The sequence below is a fragment of the Cupressus sempervirens genome, chromosome 3 (assembly GCF_028749045.1).
Source record: "Cupressus sempervirens isolate cs-2001-9-10 chromosome 3, ASM2874904v1, whole genome shotgun sequence".
NCBI lineage: Eukaryota > Viridiplantae > Streptophyta > Pinopsida > Cupressales > Cupressaceae > Cupressus > Cupressus sempervirens.
This window is the reverse complement of record NC_143120.1, coordinates 1044951655-1044973787: the sequence shown is the minus strand read 5'-3', so window position 1 is coordinate 1044973787 and position 22133 is coordinate 1044951655. Positions and strand designations below refer to the sequence as shown.

At 34.4% G+C, this 22133-nt stretch overlaps 1 protein-coding gene across 2 annotated transcripts in view; it reads right to left on the bottom strand.

Annotated features, from left to right (window-relative positions):
* The window catches only part of MCM8 (minichromosome maintenance 8), a 274571-nt gene that overhangs the window by 135554 nt on the left and 116884 nt on the right, over positions 1 to 22133 (bottom strand). For both annotated transcript variants that reach the window (XM_089822938.1, XM_089822939.1), the window contains one exon: positions 12022 to 12288. In XM_089822938.1, coding sequence (XP_089679064.1) covers positions 12022 to 12288 — 267 coding nt within the window. The remainder of the gene's footprint in view (positions 1 to 12021; positions 12289 to 22133) is intronic.

Genomic DNA, 22133 nt, shown 5'->3' with positions numbered 1-22133 from the left:
AGTTTTAAATCGTGGGCATAAGAATCAGTGGCCTTGTGTGTCAAAATATTATGTTATGGTGGAAAAGGTCATTTTTGGGAGCCAAAAGCAATTAATAAATTATATTATAATGACATTTTATTATATTTTAATGTTGTCATGAGGAAGCTTCTTAAATGGAGCTCATTTGGGAAACTTGTGCCATCTAGAGATTATAAATATGAGCCCATTTGATGAGAAAACCATCTGATTATTCAATTCATTATTTTCTTTGTTGCCTATGAAGGGTTTCTGAATTTTCTAAGTTTTCAAGCCCCTTCCTGAGTTATAAGGGTTTGAAGTTGGATTGTGCCTTTTTATCCATAGCTTAAGTAATGTGGATTAAATTCTGAGATTATTGTTGTCTTCTGTTATTGTTTCTTCTATGACTTGGAAGACTATTGGGTGCTGAAGTTATTCAAACTTTGCATTTATTTATTGGGAAGTTGTTATGAGAATTTATGGTGGATTTATGAGTCACAAGGACGTTCGAATTTTGCATATTGAAATCTGTATTTTAGTGTTGCTGCAAAGCTTTTCCCTACATCTGTTCGGTGTGAATTTTCTTTGTTAAGCTGTGGTGTTTGGTCTCCAAATTAGAATCGGTTATCCAAATTCTAGATGCTACAATCTTCCAGCAGATTGGCGTTGAAAACCCTTCTGCTTGGTGTACATAATCAGCAGCAAACAGTCATCTCAGATCTGCAATTCTAAGCGGTTAAATCCCTTGTAAAGGGCAGGTTGGTGTGGAGATTTATGCCTCTGATTTGATCATTTATCAACCATAATTCAGAGTTGGAATAGACACTATCAGATCAGACATTTATACTTGCTGTTATAAATCAGCATTGGCTGAAAACTACAGGTTCTTTGCATTATAAATTCAATACTATTTCAGCATTGGTTGTTTTTTCCCAAAATTGTAAACTCGTTATTATCTCAAGGTTGCAGCATTTCAAAAGCAATTGTTGATTCACATTCCAATTTTGTCTTAAATATCAATTCAAGAATTCATTTATAATCATTTCAACATATCATTATCAAACTGAGAATAAAATCCATGCCAAGTGTTTGACAAAATGCTAAATTGTTGATTATCAAAGGAAATTGAAGTTTGTTTAAGCTATAACCGATTAGGGTTTTTACATTTCATGGGCAGAACTTCAATAATGAAAAATGTGAATGGACGACTATTTTTATCAAAAAAATTATGGCGGCCATTGGGAGGAAAATTCAAAAAAGACCCAAAATATATCAGATGAGGACTGGGATATTTATGATAGAATGGCACTTGGAAGCTGTGTCACAGGGTTCGCTGAATTTCTAGCTTGAGGTTCGGAATTCGGTGAACATTTATAAATGAGATCAGATTCGCTAAAATTCATGTTTATGTTCGTACAAAAAAGACAGCAGAATTTCATTAAAAACATTTTGCTTAAGGTTTAGACTGGGTCATACGATGCACATTTTCCTTCACAAGCGACTACGTGAGTTCATGGAATCCTCAGCTTCTTCTATAACGCAAGAGGGGAATGTCTGACGACCCAACTGCGAGCAAATTTGACCTTGTATAAATGCTAGACAGAGTCAATCGTTGTAGATTCAGCGCAACTGGAGTGTGTGCATTCACTATTTTTTTTTAGTTCGTGTTTTTTCAAGTTTTGCGTTTAGGTTTTTATAATGTCTTAGATTATTATAAAGTTATTTTGGTAGGTTTTAATGTTTTATTAAACTAACTAAGCCTGAACCTGTTTTATTTGAGTATAATAAAATTTATTTTTAAAAAACTAATATTAATTATTTTAGATTTAATATTATTTATAATCATTTACCTTTTAATATTAAGATTTTATTATTAAAATTTACTTCATTTTATTTTATTATATTCAAAAATTATTCAAAAATTCAAAATAAAGTTTAGAATATTATATTTATAAAATTTATTACGTTTTTAAAAGGGAATTTATAAAAAAAAAAATTGCACTCCAAAAAATATATATAGTATGTTTAATATATTATTATTTTGATATTATTTAATTTTAGATTTAATTAATAGTTATAATTTTTTATTATTGTATGTTTTGCTATTGTTATTAATTTTATATTATTTATTAAATATTAAAATTTAAAACATGTTAATATTATTTTAAATTATATAATTAGAAATAGCATATTTTTATAATTAAACATGTAAATACTTATATTATTTTATTAATTATTAACTATATAATAATAAAGATAGCATATACTTTTATTTTTTTGAAAATTACATTAAGGCGAATTTAATGTTAAATTTTTTTCGATATATTTGACTTGTCGAACTTCATCCGAATTTCATGGTCGTCGAACTCAAACTCGAACTCAAACCTTGTGACTTAGCTTGGAAGTATTCGTTTATGCTTAGCATATTTGGTGGCATTTAATAGTACAAAAGCGAAGCCACTGAAGAGTTGATGGAAACCTAGCAAAGTTGTATGAAAAGCTTTCCCTTTCAAACAAGATATTTCTTATGAAGCATTTATTTAATATGAAGATAATAGAAGGTGGGAATGTTGTTGATCATTTAAATGAGTTTAATACAGTTACTAATCAATTATTTTCTGTAAATGTCAATTTTGATGAAGAAATTATGGCTCTCTTAATTTTGTGTTATTTGCCTAAAAAAATGGAATGGTTTGGTAATGGCTGATGGTAATTCTATTTCTGGTTTAAATACTCTAAAAGCTGATTATGTTGGTGTTTATTTGAGTGTGGAAATACATAGGAAAAGCTAAGGCAAAAGTACATCAGGAAATGTTTTGAATGCAAAATGTAGATACAAAACGACAGAAAGAGGAAATAATTCTAGAAATCCTGGGAAATCAAGAGGAAAATCAAAGAGAGAGGTCTTAATCTAGAGGACCAAGAGATTGTTACTACTATGGGAAACCAGTTCATAAAAAGAAAGATTGTTGGTCTCCGAAGAACAATGAAAGAGATAAACAACAAGGAAATAAAAAGACAAATGTGGTAAGTAATAAATCTGAAGAGAATGATATACTTCTTTCCCTAGAAAATGCAGATGATTTGTGGGTTTTAGATTCAGGGGCATCATTTCATGCTACACCCCATAAGAGTTATTTTATTGATTATGTCCAAGGGGATTTTGGGCTTACTCTGTTTGGGAGATAATGAACCCTTTTAGATTGTTGGAAAGGGATTAAGATTAAGTTATAGTATGGGAATCATTGGGTACTACAGGAGGTAAGCCATGTTCCAAGGTTGAGTAGGAATTTAATCTCACCAAGGCAACTAGGTCATGAAGGTTGCACAGTTACTTTTAATAACAAAACTTGGAAGGTCTGAAAAGGTTCCTTAGTAGTTGCAAACGGTGTGAAAGTAGGCACCTTATATCTTTATATAGGTCAACCGTCATATTGATAATTTCAAGTGTGTTTCCACAATCCATAGTAGTAATTCTAGATTTAGATTGTGTGTTCGTTCTACTTTAATTGTTTAAGAGAAAAAATAATGTTTATGAACAATCGCTGCAATTGAGCAAGAAGAACATCAAATAGTTGTTGTAGATTTTGAAATGGCACTATGGACAACAAACTTGGATACGAGTAAAAAGGGTATGTATTTACTTCATTCAAAGAAAGTTTTGCATAGTCTAAAATGTGTCAATATGAATTTCTATGAAAATTGTGTATGGAAAGCAAAAGAGAGTTTTCTGAAGAGTGGGAATAAAAAGAAGAATGAGAAATTAGAGCTTGTGCGTAAAGATGTACGGGGACCAGCTCAAATATCTTCCCTTGGTGGCTCTTTGTATTATACATAGTAACACGGGGCCACATCCCCCCCCTTTTTTTCCCCACGTTCCAGAGACTTTGACGTACCAAGGACATGGGGACTCCATTCCCCCATCCCCAATGGTGCCACCAGATTCCGCCACCTCTGCCAAGGATGGGGGACGTCCAAATGTTGACTATTTGCTCAGTTGACTATTTATGTTCAATGTTCGATGTTCCAATTCAATCCAATGTTCAAGTATTTACTCTTTACATCTTTATATCTTATATTGCAATCCATCTATTCATAACTAGCATTTAAAGTACCATATGTATATATATACACACACCCCCTCCTATCCCCAGCCACAGTTCCTCCACCGTCCCCAAATTAAGGCTCCTCTATCCCCTTGTCCCAAAAACTTGTCCCCTTGTTCTTTTGTCCCTCCGTCCCCCAAGGTGGTGTAAGTATGGTATTATATTACATTCATTGATGATGCAATAGAAAAGTATGGATTTATTTCCTTAGACTAAAATCTATGTATTTGAAACTTTTTTAAAATGGAAAAGCTTGGTTGACAATGAGAGTGGTAAAAGACTAAAATGTTTAAAATTCTAATATTGGTGGCAAGTATTGCAGCAAAGATTTTGAAGATTATTGTTCCACTAATAGTATTCGTAGGCACAAAATTTTTCCAAGGACTCCACATGAAAATGGAGTGGATGAACACATGAACAAGACAAGGAGCATGCAGTTGGATGTTGGGATGCCCTTAAACATGTGGGCAGTGGTTTTAAACATTATTGTTTATTTAATTGATAGAGGTCCCTCTACTCCTTTGTGTTATGGCATTCCAAAGGAAGCATGGACAAGCAAGAAAGTGAGTTATTCTTTTCTCAAAAGCTTCTATTTTAAAGATTTTGCAAACGTAGATTCTAAAAATAGGACCAAGCTAGAACCTAAGTCAAGTATATTTGTTCGATATGGCATTGATGAATCTAGATATGAACTTAAAGGATTTTGAAAATCATAAAATTGTAAGAAGCAGGGATGTCATACTCAATGAGAAAGTATTGTACAAAGATTTGTTGCAGCAGCATGAGAAGAAAGAAAATGATTATACATTGTTGAATAATACTCCAAAAGGTGATGTTTCAGTGGTCCCTCATGCTCTGCAACAACAAATACCACAAACTTCAATGAATGTTAGATAGTCAACAAGGCTAAGTAAACCTCTTGAAAGATTCTCTCCCTCTTTGTGCTTTATTTTATAATAGATGTTGGTGAACCAAAAGGATATGATGAAGTTATGCAAGTGGAAAGACTCAGTGGGAGCCTCCAATGATAGAAGTAATGGATTCTTTGCTAAAAAATCAAAAGTGGGCATTATGTAAGTAGTTTGTAAGCAAAAGGGCTTTACAAAATAAATGGGTCTATAAACTAAAAGAGGAGGATGGAGGTATGAAAAGATTTAAAGCCAAGTTAGTTGTAAAAAGATTTTCACAGAAAAAGGGCATTGATTTTGATGAGATATTTTCTCCAGTTGTAAGAAGAATTTAGTGTGTGGATTGAAGAAACATTTATATGGCTTGAAGCAAGCACGTCGACAATGGTATATTAAATTTGACAGTTTTCTAAGTATGGATATGATCAGTGTCATTTGTGTTGTCCTGCATTTTGTCACCACAAAATGTAGGTAACAGTACGAAACTTTTTCAAATTAGTTTCGCATTTCTCTGAGTTTATTTCATTATTTAATTGGTTAGCATTGATCAACCAATCGGTACCAATTGATACAATGAATCTTTTTATTGAAGGCCTTCGTCAAGTCTTTTTTGTTTTGCTTTTTGACGAGCCTTTGCTTGATTTTTGAAGCCTTCACGGTCCGTTCTTTTCTTTTGAGTTTGCGTTTGTTTGATTTTAGTCCTTTGGTTTTGCTCATGTCATGCCTTTCGTTTTCCCCTTGGATTCGGTCTAACCTAGAGGTCAATCGGAGTTGTCAGTCAAGAGATATGGTCATTTTAGTGCCTCAAAAGTGGACATTTTAGGTGCAACAGCACAAATTAAAAAAAATGATGTTATATTTTCATTTTGACATTCACTTTTTGAAAATATAACATTTTATTCACTTTTTGTTATATTTTGAAGTTACTTTTCATTTAAATTTATAACTTAGAGTGACTATAGTGCACTTTATGTTATAATTTTAAGTTGAGTTACTTTTTAATTTTTCACTTAAAGTGACTATAGAACTATATAGTTACTTTTAACTATTACTATAATGCATAAATATTATTTTTGACCCATATTGTTGACATTTTTATAAAAATAAGTGAAATGCATAACTTAAAAGCCTAAAAGTGGACATTTTATGTGCATATGCATGTAAAAAAATCATAAAAAATGGAAACTTTTCATGCTAATGCATATGAAAATTCACTTTGAGAATACTTTTTATGCCATTACATCAAAAGCTTGTAAAAGCGGACCTTTTTGATGCAATGACATGAAAAGTTGAGTTTTCATACTTGTGCATGAAAAATGTGAGATATGTTTATAAAATATGTAAGTGACTCCAAAAAGTGAGATTTTGAAGACTTGCACATTTTAAAATATGTAATGGGCCTTAAAAAGTGAGATTATGTCTCAAGACATATTTTAAAACATGTAATGGACTCTAAAAGGTCCTCTTTTGCCTTCCAACATGTTTTAAAATATGTAATGAATATTAAAATGTCCTATTATGTGAAGAAAACATGTTCTTGTTCCAAAAACTTCCTATTTTGATCATAACTTTTGATTTTCTCCATGGATTTGAATGAAATCAGTTGCATTCATCATGTTTTGGAGAGGTGATCATTTTGCCCTCATCAAAAATCAAGTTATTGCACCCAAAAACGTGTTTGAAACTCCCAAGCTAGGGCACGTTTGTATAAAACTCCATAAATCTTCAAAGTTTTTGCATGGAATCAAATCGTTTTGGCCCTATTTGCTAATTACATCACATAGTGATCACCATTTTTGTGTTTAAACATCAAATCGTTTTGTTTGGAAGATCAAGTTTTTTTTTTGCTTGGAGAAACACGTTTTTTGCTTAAAATGCCCGAGAAATTGGGGTTTTAATCCACTTTTATGTGTTTTGAAGTCACTTTTTTGCATTTTGATCCATGTATATCAATTTGGGGAAGTCATATTTGCATTTACAAGTCAGAAATGACTTTAAAATATGCATTTTTTAGTCACGTTTTTGCAAAAACAGCCCAGATTTTTGAATTAAAAAGTCATATTTTTGTTCAAAAAACTCAAAAAATTGCATTTTCAGCCCATACATTTGATCAAAAGGGATTGTTTTTGAGTTTTAAATGCATGATATTGTTTTTGGAAACCATTTATTTGGCACTTTCATGTCAAATCCGACCATTGAATGTCCATTACATGCAAGTGCGGAAAAAGTCAAAAGATTGTTTGAAAATCTGAATTTAAGGGAGAATTTGTCTTAAGTCTACAAAATTTGCTATTTTGGCTCCTTCTCCTTCATTTTTGGCATTTAATCTTCATATAAGTGGACTCTTTCTTCCTTGCTATTTAATTTGTGTTAATCTTGCTATTTCCATGCATATTTTAGCTTGAAATTGCCCATTTGTCCATATATATGCCATGAAAAGTGCATTTTGCCTTTAAAAAGGATGAAAACTCTCATTTTCACACTTTTGGAATTTCCCCAAACTCCAAATTCGAATTTGCATATTGAAGTGGTTTCCTTGTTGACATGTTTGAGTATTTTGCCAAAAGCATGTGTTTATTTTGTGTTTGTTTTTATGTTTTGCTTGTTTGCATTTCAGTTTTTTCTCCATTTGGAAGAAATTGCAAGTTCTTTCCCAAGAACTTGAGCACGTTTCACTTCACTCCACTTTCCATTTCCATGTCACAACACTTCATCTCTCACTCAATGATATGTGATTACATGTTTTTCATCCCATTTGCCATCCGCATATGCATGTAATCCCATTTTCACTTCCGTTTTCACCCATCTCACCTTTCATTTCCATTCGCACGCACGATTACACGAAATGCCTTACATGTAATTGCATCCAAAAGGTCCAATTTTGACTAAAAGTCACTTTTTGTAAAGTCAAGAGGTTGTCATTTTCTCCTCTCCATATGCATTCACACCTCTATGAGAAAATACATGTTTCCGTATCTTTCCATGCTTTCCATCTTAGCCTTCATTCACATATGCATGTAAAGTGTATCTTTCACTCACACTTGCATCTCATTTCACCCTCTACCTTCTGTTACATGTTGCATTTACATGTAATCCATTTTCCGTGCAGTGACATCTTGAAAGCCCAAGTCACTTTTTGAAATTCAGCAATTTTCATTTACACGCATTCCCATACGCCAAGCACTTTACTTCAAAAAAAAAAAAAAAAAAAAGAGTTAAAGGTGCTGACGGAAAGTTGTTCTGAGTGTACATCCAAACATCATCAAGAAAGTTTCCAAAGTGTCAAAGACTCCAGTTTGTGCTGATCTACAAAGGAGAATTCACGACAACTTGAGCGAGAAAAGATGGATCACATAAAGTTTCCACATGATAATGGACAGTTCATCAAAGAGAGCTAGAGGTTGTCAAAAGACGCAACACTATGATTATCAACGTGAATGCAGCAGTACAAGATACAGGAACTCCCAATCCTGTTATCATCTAGGATTGCATCATCAAGTACAAGTCCTTTCAAAATTGTTCTTTTCTCTTCTGTCTTCTTTCTTCTTCTTTCATGTTTGTAGTTGGAGAAGATGTATTACATGAAAAAGTGTAATTACATGTAATGCGAGTTACATGTGTATGTAAAAGATGTAATGTGAGTTGCACGTGCAGTTGCATGTAACCCTTTATTTTCTCTTGTAGTTAGACTTGGTCAAAGTTGGTTGAGTTGCTCCCACTTTTTCCTCCCCTTTTTTCTCAACTTTTTTGCCTATATAAAGGAGTGCCCCCTCATTGTAAAAATTATCTTTTGTTGTATGCAAGAAAGCTCTGCCACATTTGTGTAAGCATAACTTTGATTGTGTAGTACAAATTTGGGAGAAAAGTGAATAAAAGAAGCAATTGGATTCGAAGCTTTGACTGGAAGCAATTGTGATAGAACAAATTAGAAGCTTTGACTATAATTTGTGCCTATTGTCTTGATTCATGTTATTATTGTGTGTTCAATAAAAGAGCATAGAGAGTTAAGAAACAATTGAAGCCCGAGCTTTGACCAAGAACAATTGTGAAAATCCCTAGCTAGAAGCTTTGTCTGTGGCTTGTATTTTCATCTTAATTCACAAAATAGTTAGATTGTTCTTACTTTTAGGAGTCTTTGTGCCCTAATTGTAAAACTTTTACCATATAGAAGTACGACCGGGCTTAGAGCCAAACCGGTATATTTTAGCTAACTTTTGAGTTAGTGAAGATTTATCGATATCACTGTTTCCAGCTCGTGATAGACGTGTAATTAGAGATTCACCTTGCCCATTATTCACCTTACGAATAAGTGGATTCTTTCTTGAAAGTTAAGAAGAAAGGATAATAGTAGCACCCAGTTTATAAATCTCTCAATTTCTTGCTTACCTTGAGTTGATCCAAGGAACAGTGAGAAGGGGGAGCCTTCCCTTTAAGGTAGGAGAGATTCTGTCTCACACGTTGTGGCTGGTCATCCTATTTTGCGACTGAATTTTTACCCAAAACTGTCAGTTGCAAAATATCCACCCAACTGTTTGGACCATTGTGTTCATTTTAAGAGGTTGGATGATGATAGCTACATTATTTTATGTTTACATATTGATGATATGCTTGTGGTGAGGTCTAACAAAGATCACGTTAAGGGGTTGAAACAACAATTAGCAACTTCCTTGGTGATGAAGGATTTTGGGGCAGCAAAACAATCCTTGGTATGAAAATTTGCATAGATAAGAAGAACAAAAAATTGACTCTATCTCAAGCTGATTATGGTGTAGAGATTTTAAATGGAAAATGCAAAGGCTGCCAGCACACCTTTGCCTGATCTTTTGAATTTGACTAAGTAGATGTTTCCAAAGACATGGGAAGAGGAGGATACCATATGCTTCAACAATAGGTAGTTTAATGTATGTCATGGTATGCACTAGACCAAATATTGCACATGATGTGGAAGTCATTAGTAGGTATATAAGTCATCCTTCAATTGAGCATTGGAAAGTAGTCAAATGGATTCTCAAATACTTGAGAGGTACATATTGCAAATGTTTGCATTTTGAGATCTCTACTAATTTACAAGGCCATGTTGACTCAGATTTGGCAGGAGATTTAGATACCAGGTGGAGTACTACAAGATATGTATTTATTGTTGGTGGGACAGCAATGAGTTGGATACAGGAGGTGAATGCTTCATCCACTATAGAGGCAGAGTATGTTGTTGGTACAGAAGCAGTTAAGGAAATGATATGGCTACAATTTTTAATGGAAGAGTTGGGACACTCACAAAGAAGAAATTCATTGTATTCAGATAGCTAGAGTATCATTCATCTTGCCAAGAATTTTTCTTTACATGCAAAGACAAAGCACATATAGTTGTGGTACCATTTCGTTCGGTCAGTTTTGGATGATGGATAGTTAAAGCTAGAAAAGATACATACAGATGACAATCCAACAAATATGTTTACAAAGCCTATGCCAAGGCAAAAGTTGAACTTGTCTTCAGCTTCAGTTGGTTTTCTAGACTTAACATGATTAGTGAATAGTAGAGTCCAAGATACATCAATTAACTAGGAGCTTCAGGAGAGCGATGTGGCTATAGGGTCAGTCTCCAAGTAGGAGGCAGTTTAGTGTGGATCCTAATCAGTCCCCAAGTGGGAGATGGTTTAGTGCAAAGCTTACTCAGTTTCAAAGTGGGAGATTGGTATTTGTGGTGACTGCTCAGGCAAGTATTGTACACTTTTTATAAGGTCTGGAGTTCAGGGTATCGCCCACAAAAATAATTGGTTAACACGTCAAGCATTTTCAAGTTTTGCCAACCATTTCCCTAGTTTTACTTGTCAAGTACATTTAGGGTTGAATTGTTAAGCCGACATAAGTCATGCAATACTGGCTTAGATTTGGGGTTTTCTAAAGTGAGTATATAGCTTCTTGCAACAATGTTGAGTTGTAAGCGAGATTGAAGATTGTAATAGATTGAAGTTACTTGATAATGATATCGGACTCTTTGTTTAGTGGACATAGCCCAGGATTGGGTTAATCAAGTTAAATCTTTGTGTCTTTTGTTTTATCTGTGTGCTTTATTCTTTGTGTTATTGGTTCTATTTGCATGTAACTTTTATTTTCTGTTTAAATAATTATAACAATTGCCTCACAGAAAATGGGTTGGTTGTTTATTTTCTTCCAATCAACAAAGTGGCTAGGGAGGATAGGCTTCTTTTGATGTGAGAATTTATATCTCCTTCCTTCTAAAATAGTTGCATCTTTAGATATGGTACTTGGAGTGTCATCAAATTAGATTTAGATACTTAAACCACTAGTACATATGTGGGTTGTTTGAGCATATTGCCTATGTTACTATGAATTATTAATTGATTGTAATATTGACATGGTTGTAGTATGATTCTATTTAAAATCCTTTCTTGAGCTCTCTTCAGGCCATTGTCCTTAAGTTGAGAAAGTGAGAAGTGCTAAAAAAACAATAAAGTGAACTTAAATACTAAATTGCAATAGATAGATAACATAAAGCTTATGTTAAGGAAAAGAAATGCATAAATATTAATAGAAAGTAATAAATATTTGCAAAATAAAAAACCCTTATATAAAAATAATAGATAAATGGATAAATCATAATAAAATTGGATGTTGAAAGAAAAAGGAAACAATTAAAATTGAATTTTGAAACGAACTCTATTTATTTGCATTCTAACTACGAGACCAAGAAACAAAACATATTACTGAGAAAATATAGACAAAATTAAAAACTCTGCAAGCTTGAGCTAATGTTTTTTAAAACATACCTATAAATTTATTATTTAAAAACTTATGTGCTCCACTATAAAATAACTTAAATATACAAAACAGCATTGATGTATGTATGTATGTATGTATGTATGTATACACATATACATATATCTATATAAATAGATATAAATGTACATGTATATACATATATGTATATGTGTGTGTGTATACCATTCAAGTAAATCCTTAAGCATTGCTTGACAAATCATCCTTACCTTTTACAAGTTCATGCCCATATATTGATGGACAGATTGAATGCAAAATCTGGCGAAACAAATCTGATCCATGCTCTTCTACAAACTTAGCTATAAATTCCAAGTCCCTTGAAGTGAATGCCTGTAGCTTTTGTAGTGATGCAGCTCTTGCATTGGAATTGCCAACATCTTCTGAACCTTCACATACAGATTGTAATTTTGAGCTTGTAACAGAAACGGCCTCAATATATAAGTAAAATAATCCTTGGTTTTTGCCTTTCGATTTACCTACAAAAGAAGAAATAGATATTAGAAAAGTAGTTCTATGCAGAAATGCTTTTGACATTTAAGATTCTTCTTCCAAGAGCAACAGAAAATAAGTTTGGTTTTACTCAATTTTAAAGAAAGCACATTATATTACTTCGGAGAACAATGAGTTACACCAATCTAACAAATAGTTGGAAGAGAAGTCTACCCTTAAAAAAGCAACCAAAGCTGATATCTAAGCATATTCCCAAAAAAGCATTAACTCAACATATTTATGCAGGCACTTGAATTTAACATTGACAAACAGAACCAAAATCCTTGGGAATCCTCAAATCACTAAAATTGGGAGGGAAAAGGTCTTCATGGAATGTAACCTTACACCTTGAAATTCACAGGGATCTGATAGCAATCAAACAAAGTCATTAAAATTTTGTTGCTTTCTCTGATCATCCATGTGTACCCAATAAGAGGGCGTCTCTGAAAACCAAGGCAATAATCACAAAAGCATACTTGCAAAAAACCATGACAAAAGGACTTGCCTAAAAGGCATATCCAAAAGAAATAAGCATCATTTCTTGTCTTCAACACAATCTACATTGTCTAAAACCAGTGCTTAAGAGCCTCTCATGAATTATAGTTATAAGGAGATATCATTTTCAATTCACCACCCACCTCATCCAATTATAAAGCAAGAGACAATATGTGTCTCCCTAAATCATAAAGACACTCTTTTACATTACCATAAAGGCCTTCCCATTAGAAGGGTTGAACTGTGTAAAGGCAATTATTATGATCATTCTATAAAGGTCCTCACAGGCAGCAATACCCCTACAACTGAGCCTTTTGTCTATTAAAATCATATCAGTATGCCATTGGAGGCTATGATTGCAACCATTTCCAATATGTTTTTCTTATTCAATCTTTTGCTAGCAAATATAGGCAGGATACTAGTCTATCCTCTTGGCAATAAATTATCTCTATAGATCTTGAAATTAAACCCCAAGCATTGTCACCCCTTGATGTAATAATAGAAACCCAGATAACATGCCAACCATCCCCCACTCTTTTCATCCAAGCTGAACCTGAAGACCTGAAATTCTTGGCAGTAACAATAATTCAGAGTTAAAGACAGCTGTATTATCCCCAATATGTTCTGAAACTTTAGTAGTTGATTAAAGAATCAGTTTTGCATCCAAATTGAAGGACTTAATGGATAAAAAGAAGAGAAACTAGCAGGAGGTGACTTTCTGTCAAGCTTGATCATGAGGTCAAATCCTAGTAGGTACAGAAATTGAATGATGTATAAAATATGAATGGGAAGACTGCTCACATTCATGAAATAACAAACTTGTATGGACAAAAGGTGCCTTTAATCTGAGCTTTTTTTAATTGGCAAAGATGTATTGACCATTTTTCAAACCATGTGTGCATGTAGGAGACACAAGAAGTTAAGTGACAAAAGGTGCTTTCAGGCATACCTGTGAGGGCATAGCTATATTGACCATTTTCTGAGCCATGTGTGCATGTAGGAGACACAAGAAGTTAAGTGACAAAAGGAGGTGTTTTTAGGCATACATGTGAGAGCATAGCTGGTCTAGAAGCTGATCTAAGACAGAAATTCAAGAGTGTCAACCTTCTTTTGCCTAAAATAGACGAATGCTTAAAATCAAAATGCCTTTTCCTATTTATGTATCAAATAAAACATCTCTTCAGATGGCCTCATTGAGCAATATTCAAAGTGACATGGAGAGCTAGAGGAAGCACCTAACAATGTTTTAAGTGATGTAGTAACTCAAATAGACACTTCAACAGTGACAACTCAACTTTAAACGCCTAGATTTACCTAATATGAGCACTCACAGACAAAGAATCAAGTTTAGTGAAGAGAGAAGGAGATAGTACCTAGGCATAGCATGAATGAAAAGGTGGGTAGAATAGGCACCTACACAACCTAACCAAACATTAAAGTGGCAAATATGAATGAAATAAGCATATTGGTGTGATTTAAGGGCATAACATTAAATTTAAATGTAATGTCATTAAAAAAAATTTAACTCTCATAACTAACAATGCATACAACCTTAACCACTGCCATGGGAAGTCTCTTGTGTGTAGCATTATCTGCCATCACAACATTGTCTATCTACATGTGTGTGTTCTGTCTTGCACACCTTTTTTCAACTGCAAGTACTATATTGTGTATGTTTCAATAATGTCTCTTATTATTCGTGCACTACACTTGACACACAATTTCATTGGACCTGTCATACTTCTCCCTTGTCAATATTATGGGGAGTCTTATTATTGGACAGGCTGAATAATTGAGAGATGAGTGAATCAGTTATTTCCACATAAATTATTAAACTTTCTACTTTGTTGGTAAACTCATAAACAATAGCAACATTAACTTTCTGATCTATCGCTTAGGAACATTAAACATTCATAACAGATCTAAACATGAAAGTGCAAAAAATGCTAACACAAAAAACACCAAAACCCAAACTAGGAAAAACCCCAAAGAAGTTGATTCTCATGAAATGAACATCGGTTGAGGTGACACCAGTTAGGGTGATTTTTACAAGTGGCTCACTATTAATCAAACTAACTACCCTTATATATGAATGTGGCTAACTGCCAATACAAATAGGCTCACTGCGGGTACAAGTTGGCTCACTGCCAGAATATATGAAAAGAGATTGAATCCACCACTGAGATCATTGTCACCGATACTCTGCAATACAAAAATGATATAAAAATATGTTATCGATTGCATCCACACACTCGATCATCAACACACAGATATCCCATAACACATTTGCAAATACTTTGCATACAAGCATCACATAAGCCACGCAAACAACTAAAGACTGCTCTTCTTATATCGCTCGATGTCATCAACCATGTCAGCCAAAACAATTTGAAATAGATCACACCGAAAACATTTCCGCAATGGTAAGGAATGAAACATGGACATCCCAACATAAAACACTATCTCCAAACAAATTGATTCCAACATATATGATGAACACATTACACAGTAATTGTTGGCGCTAGAAGATAATGGAATATACTCTAAATAGAACAGAACACTAATAATCGGTCCACCATATGTTGCATGCTAAGAAGATTCAACATTGAAACCAATAAGGAAAAACATTAGAAGCACATCCTTCAGTGAACAACTCTACCAATACGCCAGGGTTATCGGTACACATCAACTAATACAATCAAATCAAGAATACGTTGACATTAATGACAACACCATCAATAGCATCAACTTCACATTCAAACAATTTTTTTTTTGCTAATGTCACCTTGGTTTTGATTTAAAGTGAGCTATGTATCAGTTTTTCATTTCTATGTACTAGGTGAATGCAACAGTTGGCTACACATGCATTTCAGTAAGATGGCACACATACCATGTTGGAACTACCAAGATAAACTTGCAAAAAGAAAAAGCTCTCCACCAGAAGCAATGTCCAAAATGATAACTATAATAAGCATCCAGTAGTAAATGTACAAAGAAACTTTATTTATAAAGGAAACCAACAAGAGTTGAGAAGGTAAGAAACTATGACTATGCCTCCAAGTATGCAACAAGGGTAGGACTCTATTGACAAGTGTTGGAACACATGGTGAGTCTATATGACGTGAGCCAAAAGTGAGCTGAAAAATAATGTAAAAAGGACTCTATTAGAATTTACTTTGATACCATGTAATAATTTGCCTGAGGTAATATGCCAAGATCTAGAAGCAATGAATAACATGAGAGAAATAATATAATAAGAATAAGTTCTATTCTCACCTAGAGTGCAATATAATATGATAAGTGGATCAATGGATGAATTAACTGAATTCAGTTATATGACTCAACTGGAATAATTAACAATGTAGAAGTGTTTGCTTATATCGGCAAGGCAATAAGAGAGTACAATAAGGAGTTGATAAGCTATCATCCGCACAAGGTGGAATCACATGTCTACTAAAGGTGGATCATCCTCCATTGTGCAATAATATATGTGCAAACATGTGCAACAATGTGAGGATGATAAGTGATAAGTTTACTAAAGGTGGAGACAATACATAAAGTGGAATGTGATAAAAAGAAACACAACGTAAAATGGAATTTCTCCTACATCATGTGAAAATAAAGGTGCAAACTCCTAAGTGTCTCATATGCAAACTACTATGTATGCATTATCCTAAGCAAGCTTAAGTAAAATATAATTAAGAATATTTAATTACACCAATAGACACAACTATGTAGGCTAAAAGAAAACTAGTTCAACAAAATCTATCTTTGTACTAGCACTCCTCCCTTAAGCAATATTAAGGGTATAATCTAATCACTAAAAAGACGAGTCTCAACAACCTGGACTAATGAGGTACTCATGTACAAATTAAAGATCTCTCATAAAAAGAGAAAAGGAGTAAACCCTATAGGAATAAAACACCCCTCTAAAAAAAAGAAAAGAGGATAAGACCTCCTATAAAGATGTCTATGTGAAGATGAACATGATGATAAAGAATTCCCAAAGCATGTCAATAAATGGAAACTTTGTCAAAAGATGAACTAGTGTGTATTGATATCCATATTATTAAATTAACATAGTCCATAAAATACAAATTAATTGTCATTGATTAAAGTGATGTGCCAAGATACACAAAATAATAGAGGTATGTCTTGTGAGGTTTTCACACCATCGGTCCATTGCAAGTAAGGACTACCTCTTTTTGCTTTGAGAGACTTAGGTGGTAGAGCAAGTTTGGACACAATTTGAATTTTCTCAGGCCTTCCCCAAGATTATAATGTCCAAAATTTGAAAAATGGCAAAAAATTGGCTTAAGTACGAAACTAGAAAGGCATAATGTTTAATTTTATGTCTTCAAAAAAATTGCCTAAATGTAAATTGACATGAAATGGAAAGTGAAAATTAAAATGTTTGAGGTTGTGTAATGTCCCCTTTCTAAAATAATTTTTTCAATAATAATAATAAGTCAATTAAACAAATAAATAATAAATTACTAATATTTCAATAAACAAATATTTAATGAACAATGCAATATTATAAATGAGAATAAAAAGATAATCATAAAAACAATAGTGATAAATAAATTAATATTATAAAAATAAATAAATGAAAAAAGGTAGGAATATAGTAATACAATCGTTTATAATATCAATAACAAATAATAATGATTAAATTAAATGTAATGTCCCCTATTTTTAGCAATTGGCAGGTAGTCAGTAAGGCTAGCCCATAATTGTGATCCCCGTGGTCTGGCAAGATGTTTAGAGGGTCCAATTTTACGTCTCTACAGGGATCCAAGTGGAGATAGGCTTAGCACTATGGATTGGTTGAGTTGCCATCATTAGAATGGCAACAATATGTTTAAGTTAGCTTTGTGGATAGAGCTATTATCGTAGGAGTTTGTAGATGATGCCAAAGACATTTCACATACTTTTCCTTGAGATCTAGGCAGAATAATGTGTCTTTGGTTCGGCGATTTCTTGCAAACAAGCAGGAGGACTATAATGTCCCCTATTTTTAGTCAATGAGGCCAATCCATCATTGTGATCCTTGTGGTCTTCCTGGATGTTTAGAGGGTCTATGGTGATCAGCTTACTATTTTAGTAAGTCAACGATGTCAGTTTCCATTTCTTGCAAGCACCTAGGTACTATATTCAGTCGGTGATGATATTGACACTTTCAGTGATATTTATTGAGTTTAAAATTTATATATTGCTTTTGGATACCTACTGGGGGTATTAATCATTAATACACATGAAATATAATTCTAACTCTTAAAGGCAAAGCTTTTAAGTGAAGGGTGTGTTGAAGACATCTTTTAAGTGAAAAGTTTTTTCATGAAGCTTTTAGCTTTGGAATTATTTATTATTAATTCAAAGTTATTAAATGAAGGCTTGTAATTGAAAAGTGTATTGATGAAGCCTCTTCAGTGAAAAGTGTGTGAGAGAAGGTATTTTCTTTTGGTGTGTTTAAGAATATATCTTTAATTATTATAAAAGAAATGTTCTGTGGGAAATCAATTGATTCTTGGATATCTTTGTTTGCATTTTGTGGAGAAGTCGGTCTTGAGCATTTGAGAAATCTGATGCTGAAAGAATTGTAAATTCTTTTAAGACTTGCTTGCACTTTGAATTGGTTTTCAATTGCCAATGAATTGTGCTATTTACTGCTGTTGTTTGGGATCAAATTTCTGTTTTGATCCATGCTTGGAAGGTGTCATGAATGCTAAGGTTGGACGACTGGGGTTTCTGAAAGAATTAAGAGATATGAACATGGAATTTGGCATTAATTCTGCACATAATCATTAAGGTTAAAGGTTACAATCATACATTGGAGAGCAGTGTTGCATTTTTAAGGGCTGGGATCAAGCTTTATATAGAAGTGTTTGGACTGTTTAAAGCTTCAAACGCATTCCAGGACTGTTGGCATTTGTGCAACATCTGATATACATTCTAAGGTCTGCAATTGGTGTTAAAGATCAATTCCTTATTCAGTTATCAACAGGAATCCAGAGTTGATTAATCACATTGCCAGCTGCAAATTATCATAACAATGGAGCTGCCTTCATTCTTGCAAATTGTGATTAAATTGTTGGAATTAAAAAGATGCACATTTAATAATTATTTTCATGATCTTGTACAGATTTGCAAGGAGAAATAAATTTCAGAAGTTGGGTTATTTGACTTTCTCATGCATACTATACAATTTCAAAAACAAACTCTTGCATACACACAAAAAATCAGAACTTGACTTACTTTGCCAAATGTTTGACGAAATGTCAAACAAGCAAAATTGAATTTTGAGGCTAGAGCCAGCAAGGCTCGTTAAACTAAATTAAAACAAATAAAGAGCAATAAGATATAAATAACTATCAAAAGGTAGCATGCAGAAACATTAATGTCAATTTTTTTATTTATTGGCTCAATGATCAAACTAATTACCAGTGTAAAATGGAGACTTGCACCCCCCTCCCAAACCTTGAAGTACCCGTCCCCAAGACATCCCCGCACCAGGTACTTGAGTACCCAAGCACCACCACCTCAGCCATTCCGCAAACATGCCACCGCTGGGACGTGTACTTGAATTTCTATTTGAATTTTGATTTTTGAATGTTACTATTGGGTATGTAATACGTTACTATGTTGAATGTCAATGATTTTAATTGCATTGAATTACTAAGACATCATTTCATAACTAGCATTTCAAGTTCTATACGTATTTTATACAACACCCCTCTCTGGCCCGTCCTCCACTTGCCACCGTCCAGAAAATGAGGCCCATTTTTCCCCACGTCATGGAAAATCGCCCCGGCGTCCCACCATCCCAAAGTACCCCGTACTGGTGTAACACTGCTAATTAGGACGCAGCACCACTCAATACATCAATCTCAGAGAAACCAATCAAATAGAGGACAAGGAGCAATTATTAACTCATAAAGATATTGCACCGGATAGTATTACAGAAGTTATTAGGCATTTATAACTAATACAATCGATCAGACTACCACTGTTTAATCGCAGCTTAGTCAACAGGGAAGGTTAAAGAACAGTTTATTGTAAAGCACTAGTTAAGTAAAGGGAGAATACATTCAACAGAGTCAGCGATCACTCATAATATCTAATAATAATTATGTAGCCATTAAGGATGAATAATCAATAGAGATAACATAAGTGATTGGTCATATTAGACAAGCAGCTGAATTTTCAGATTGTTAGGAGTAGACAAATTATATAAGAGGATAGTTCTGGTTAAAAAGGTATGATTCTTGAAAGAGAGAATATGTAAGTATCAAACACCAAGGAGCCACAGAGGAGGGACAAAAGAATATACATCTTGAACCGTCGACCATTGAATAGAACAGTCACAAAAGGAAGACCTTGCAGAAGGGGACATAACAAGTTGCCACATCAAAGAGTGGAATCCACCTTCTCAAGTGGCAAGGCTGCCACATCAAGGAGTGGAATCCATCTTCTCATGTGGCAATTGACACATCAAGGAGTGGAATTCACCTTCTCAAGTGGCAAGGTTGCCCCATCAAGGAGTGGAATCCACCTTCTCAAGTGGCAAGGTTCCCCCATTAAGGAGTGGAATCCACCTTCTCATGTGGTAGTTGAGAAATCAAGGAGTGCAATCCACCTTCTCAAGTGGCAAGATTGCCACATCAAGAAGCAAAATCCACCTTCCCATCTCAAGATATAAAATCATTTTCATTGGGCAAAGGAAAGCAATTCAGCTTAATGAAATTGACTAAAGAAGAGAAAACAATGCAAAGGAAGAAGTGAGAAGCTTTCAACCAATCACATGGCCTGCTCATCAAGTTCGAATGGCCTTGAAAAGCTAAAGCACGACTCCAAATGGATAATCACAGGTCCAAACATATGGAGCCTCAACCAATCAGAAAGGCTTAAATGGAAAAGTATAGGCCTAGTTAATTAAATCACACCCTTAATCTAAGCATGCAGCCCCATAGCCCAAACTTTAATAGACTGTCCTAAACATGAAACGTACAGGCCTTCTAAGCTAACATATGGACCCAAAAGACATAAATCTGACCCTAAATCAGATCTAGGTATCTAGTGCGTGGAGCTAATTGAATCAGTTAGAGCCTAAAATTGATGCAACTCAGACCCAAAATGTAAGATGTGAGCCTAGTTTGATTAGGTCACACCTAAATGCAACCAGATCTGGCCTTATAGCCCAAACATGTGGGCTAAAAACTCTACATATTGGCCCCAAACATGTAGTGTGCGGCCTTGGAACTATGAAACAGACCTTAAACCAATCAATGCATCCCCAGATCTGGGCACAATGTATGGGGATTAGGCCTGTGTATCCAAGCATAAAACATGTGGGCCATGATAAATCAAATGGATCAGGCCTCAATTCAGTCAAATAAGACCTAAAGTAAATACACATCTGGCCCTATACTCAAACATGTAAGCAAGGGCCCTTAAAACAAAACACTTAGGCCTTGATCCCTTGATGCAAGACCCAAATCTGGGCACATAATTTGTTGACGAATCCATATGGTAGCATGTGGCCTTGAATTTTCAAAAAAGGCCTAAATTCAAATAAACAGAACCTAAGTCAGTCACATAAGGTAACGTGTGGACCTGATCTAATACAGATCAGGCCCTAATTTTATTTAAATCAGACTCATTAGCCTAGTGTGTGGGCTCAAAACTCGAGACAGACCTCGAAACAAAATGTGTGGTGGGCATTATAAAACAGATTTTATTAAGAAAGGTGGTCCCCAAATCTGAGCATAACTCAATGAAACATGGGCCCTAAATATGGATGCAAGACATAGGCCTAGCCCCAAATCAGAGTTCTATGCACCACCTGTGGGTCTAAATTAATCCCTAAATCTAGCCCAATTTTCCAACATACAGGCCTCAAAACCAATTAATATCAGCCTAAGAGGAATTTGATCCGGCCTATTTAGGGCTTCAAAGGTGTTCTGAGGATGTGCATGGGCCGTTATTCGTGTATGGCAAACATTCGTTGCAGCTTTGTGAGTCTTTTGGCTTGGTGATCTTGAATGGTCTCTCCTGCTTTCCGGGTTCTAAGATCTTTACTTGTTGGCCTCATGGGGGTGGTGCTAGTGTCATTGACTACGCTCTGACCTATTCCTCTTTCATTCTGTGTATTCACAGTTTCACCATTTTGCGCCTCCCTCTGGCTGATCATGCTCTCCTCAGTACTCATAATTGCTTCTCCCCTCATGTCGCCTCATTATTCTTCTCCTATCACTGCTCGCTCGCCCATTTGCTTCCACTTTCTCGATGGTGATTGTGAGCTCTATTCCGCTAATCTCTCGAGAATCCTCAGCCC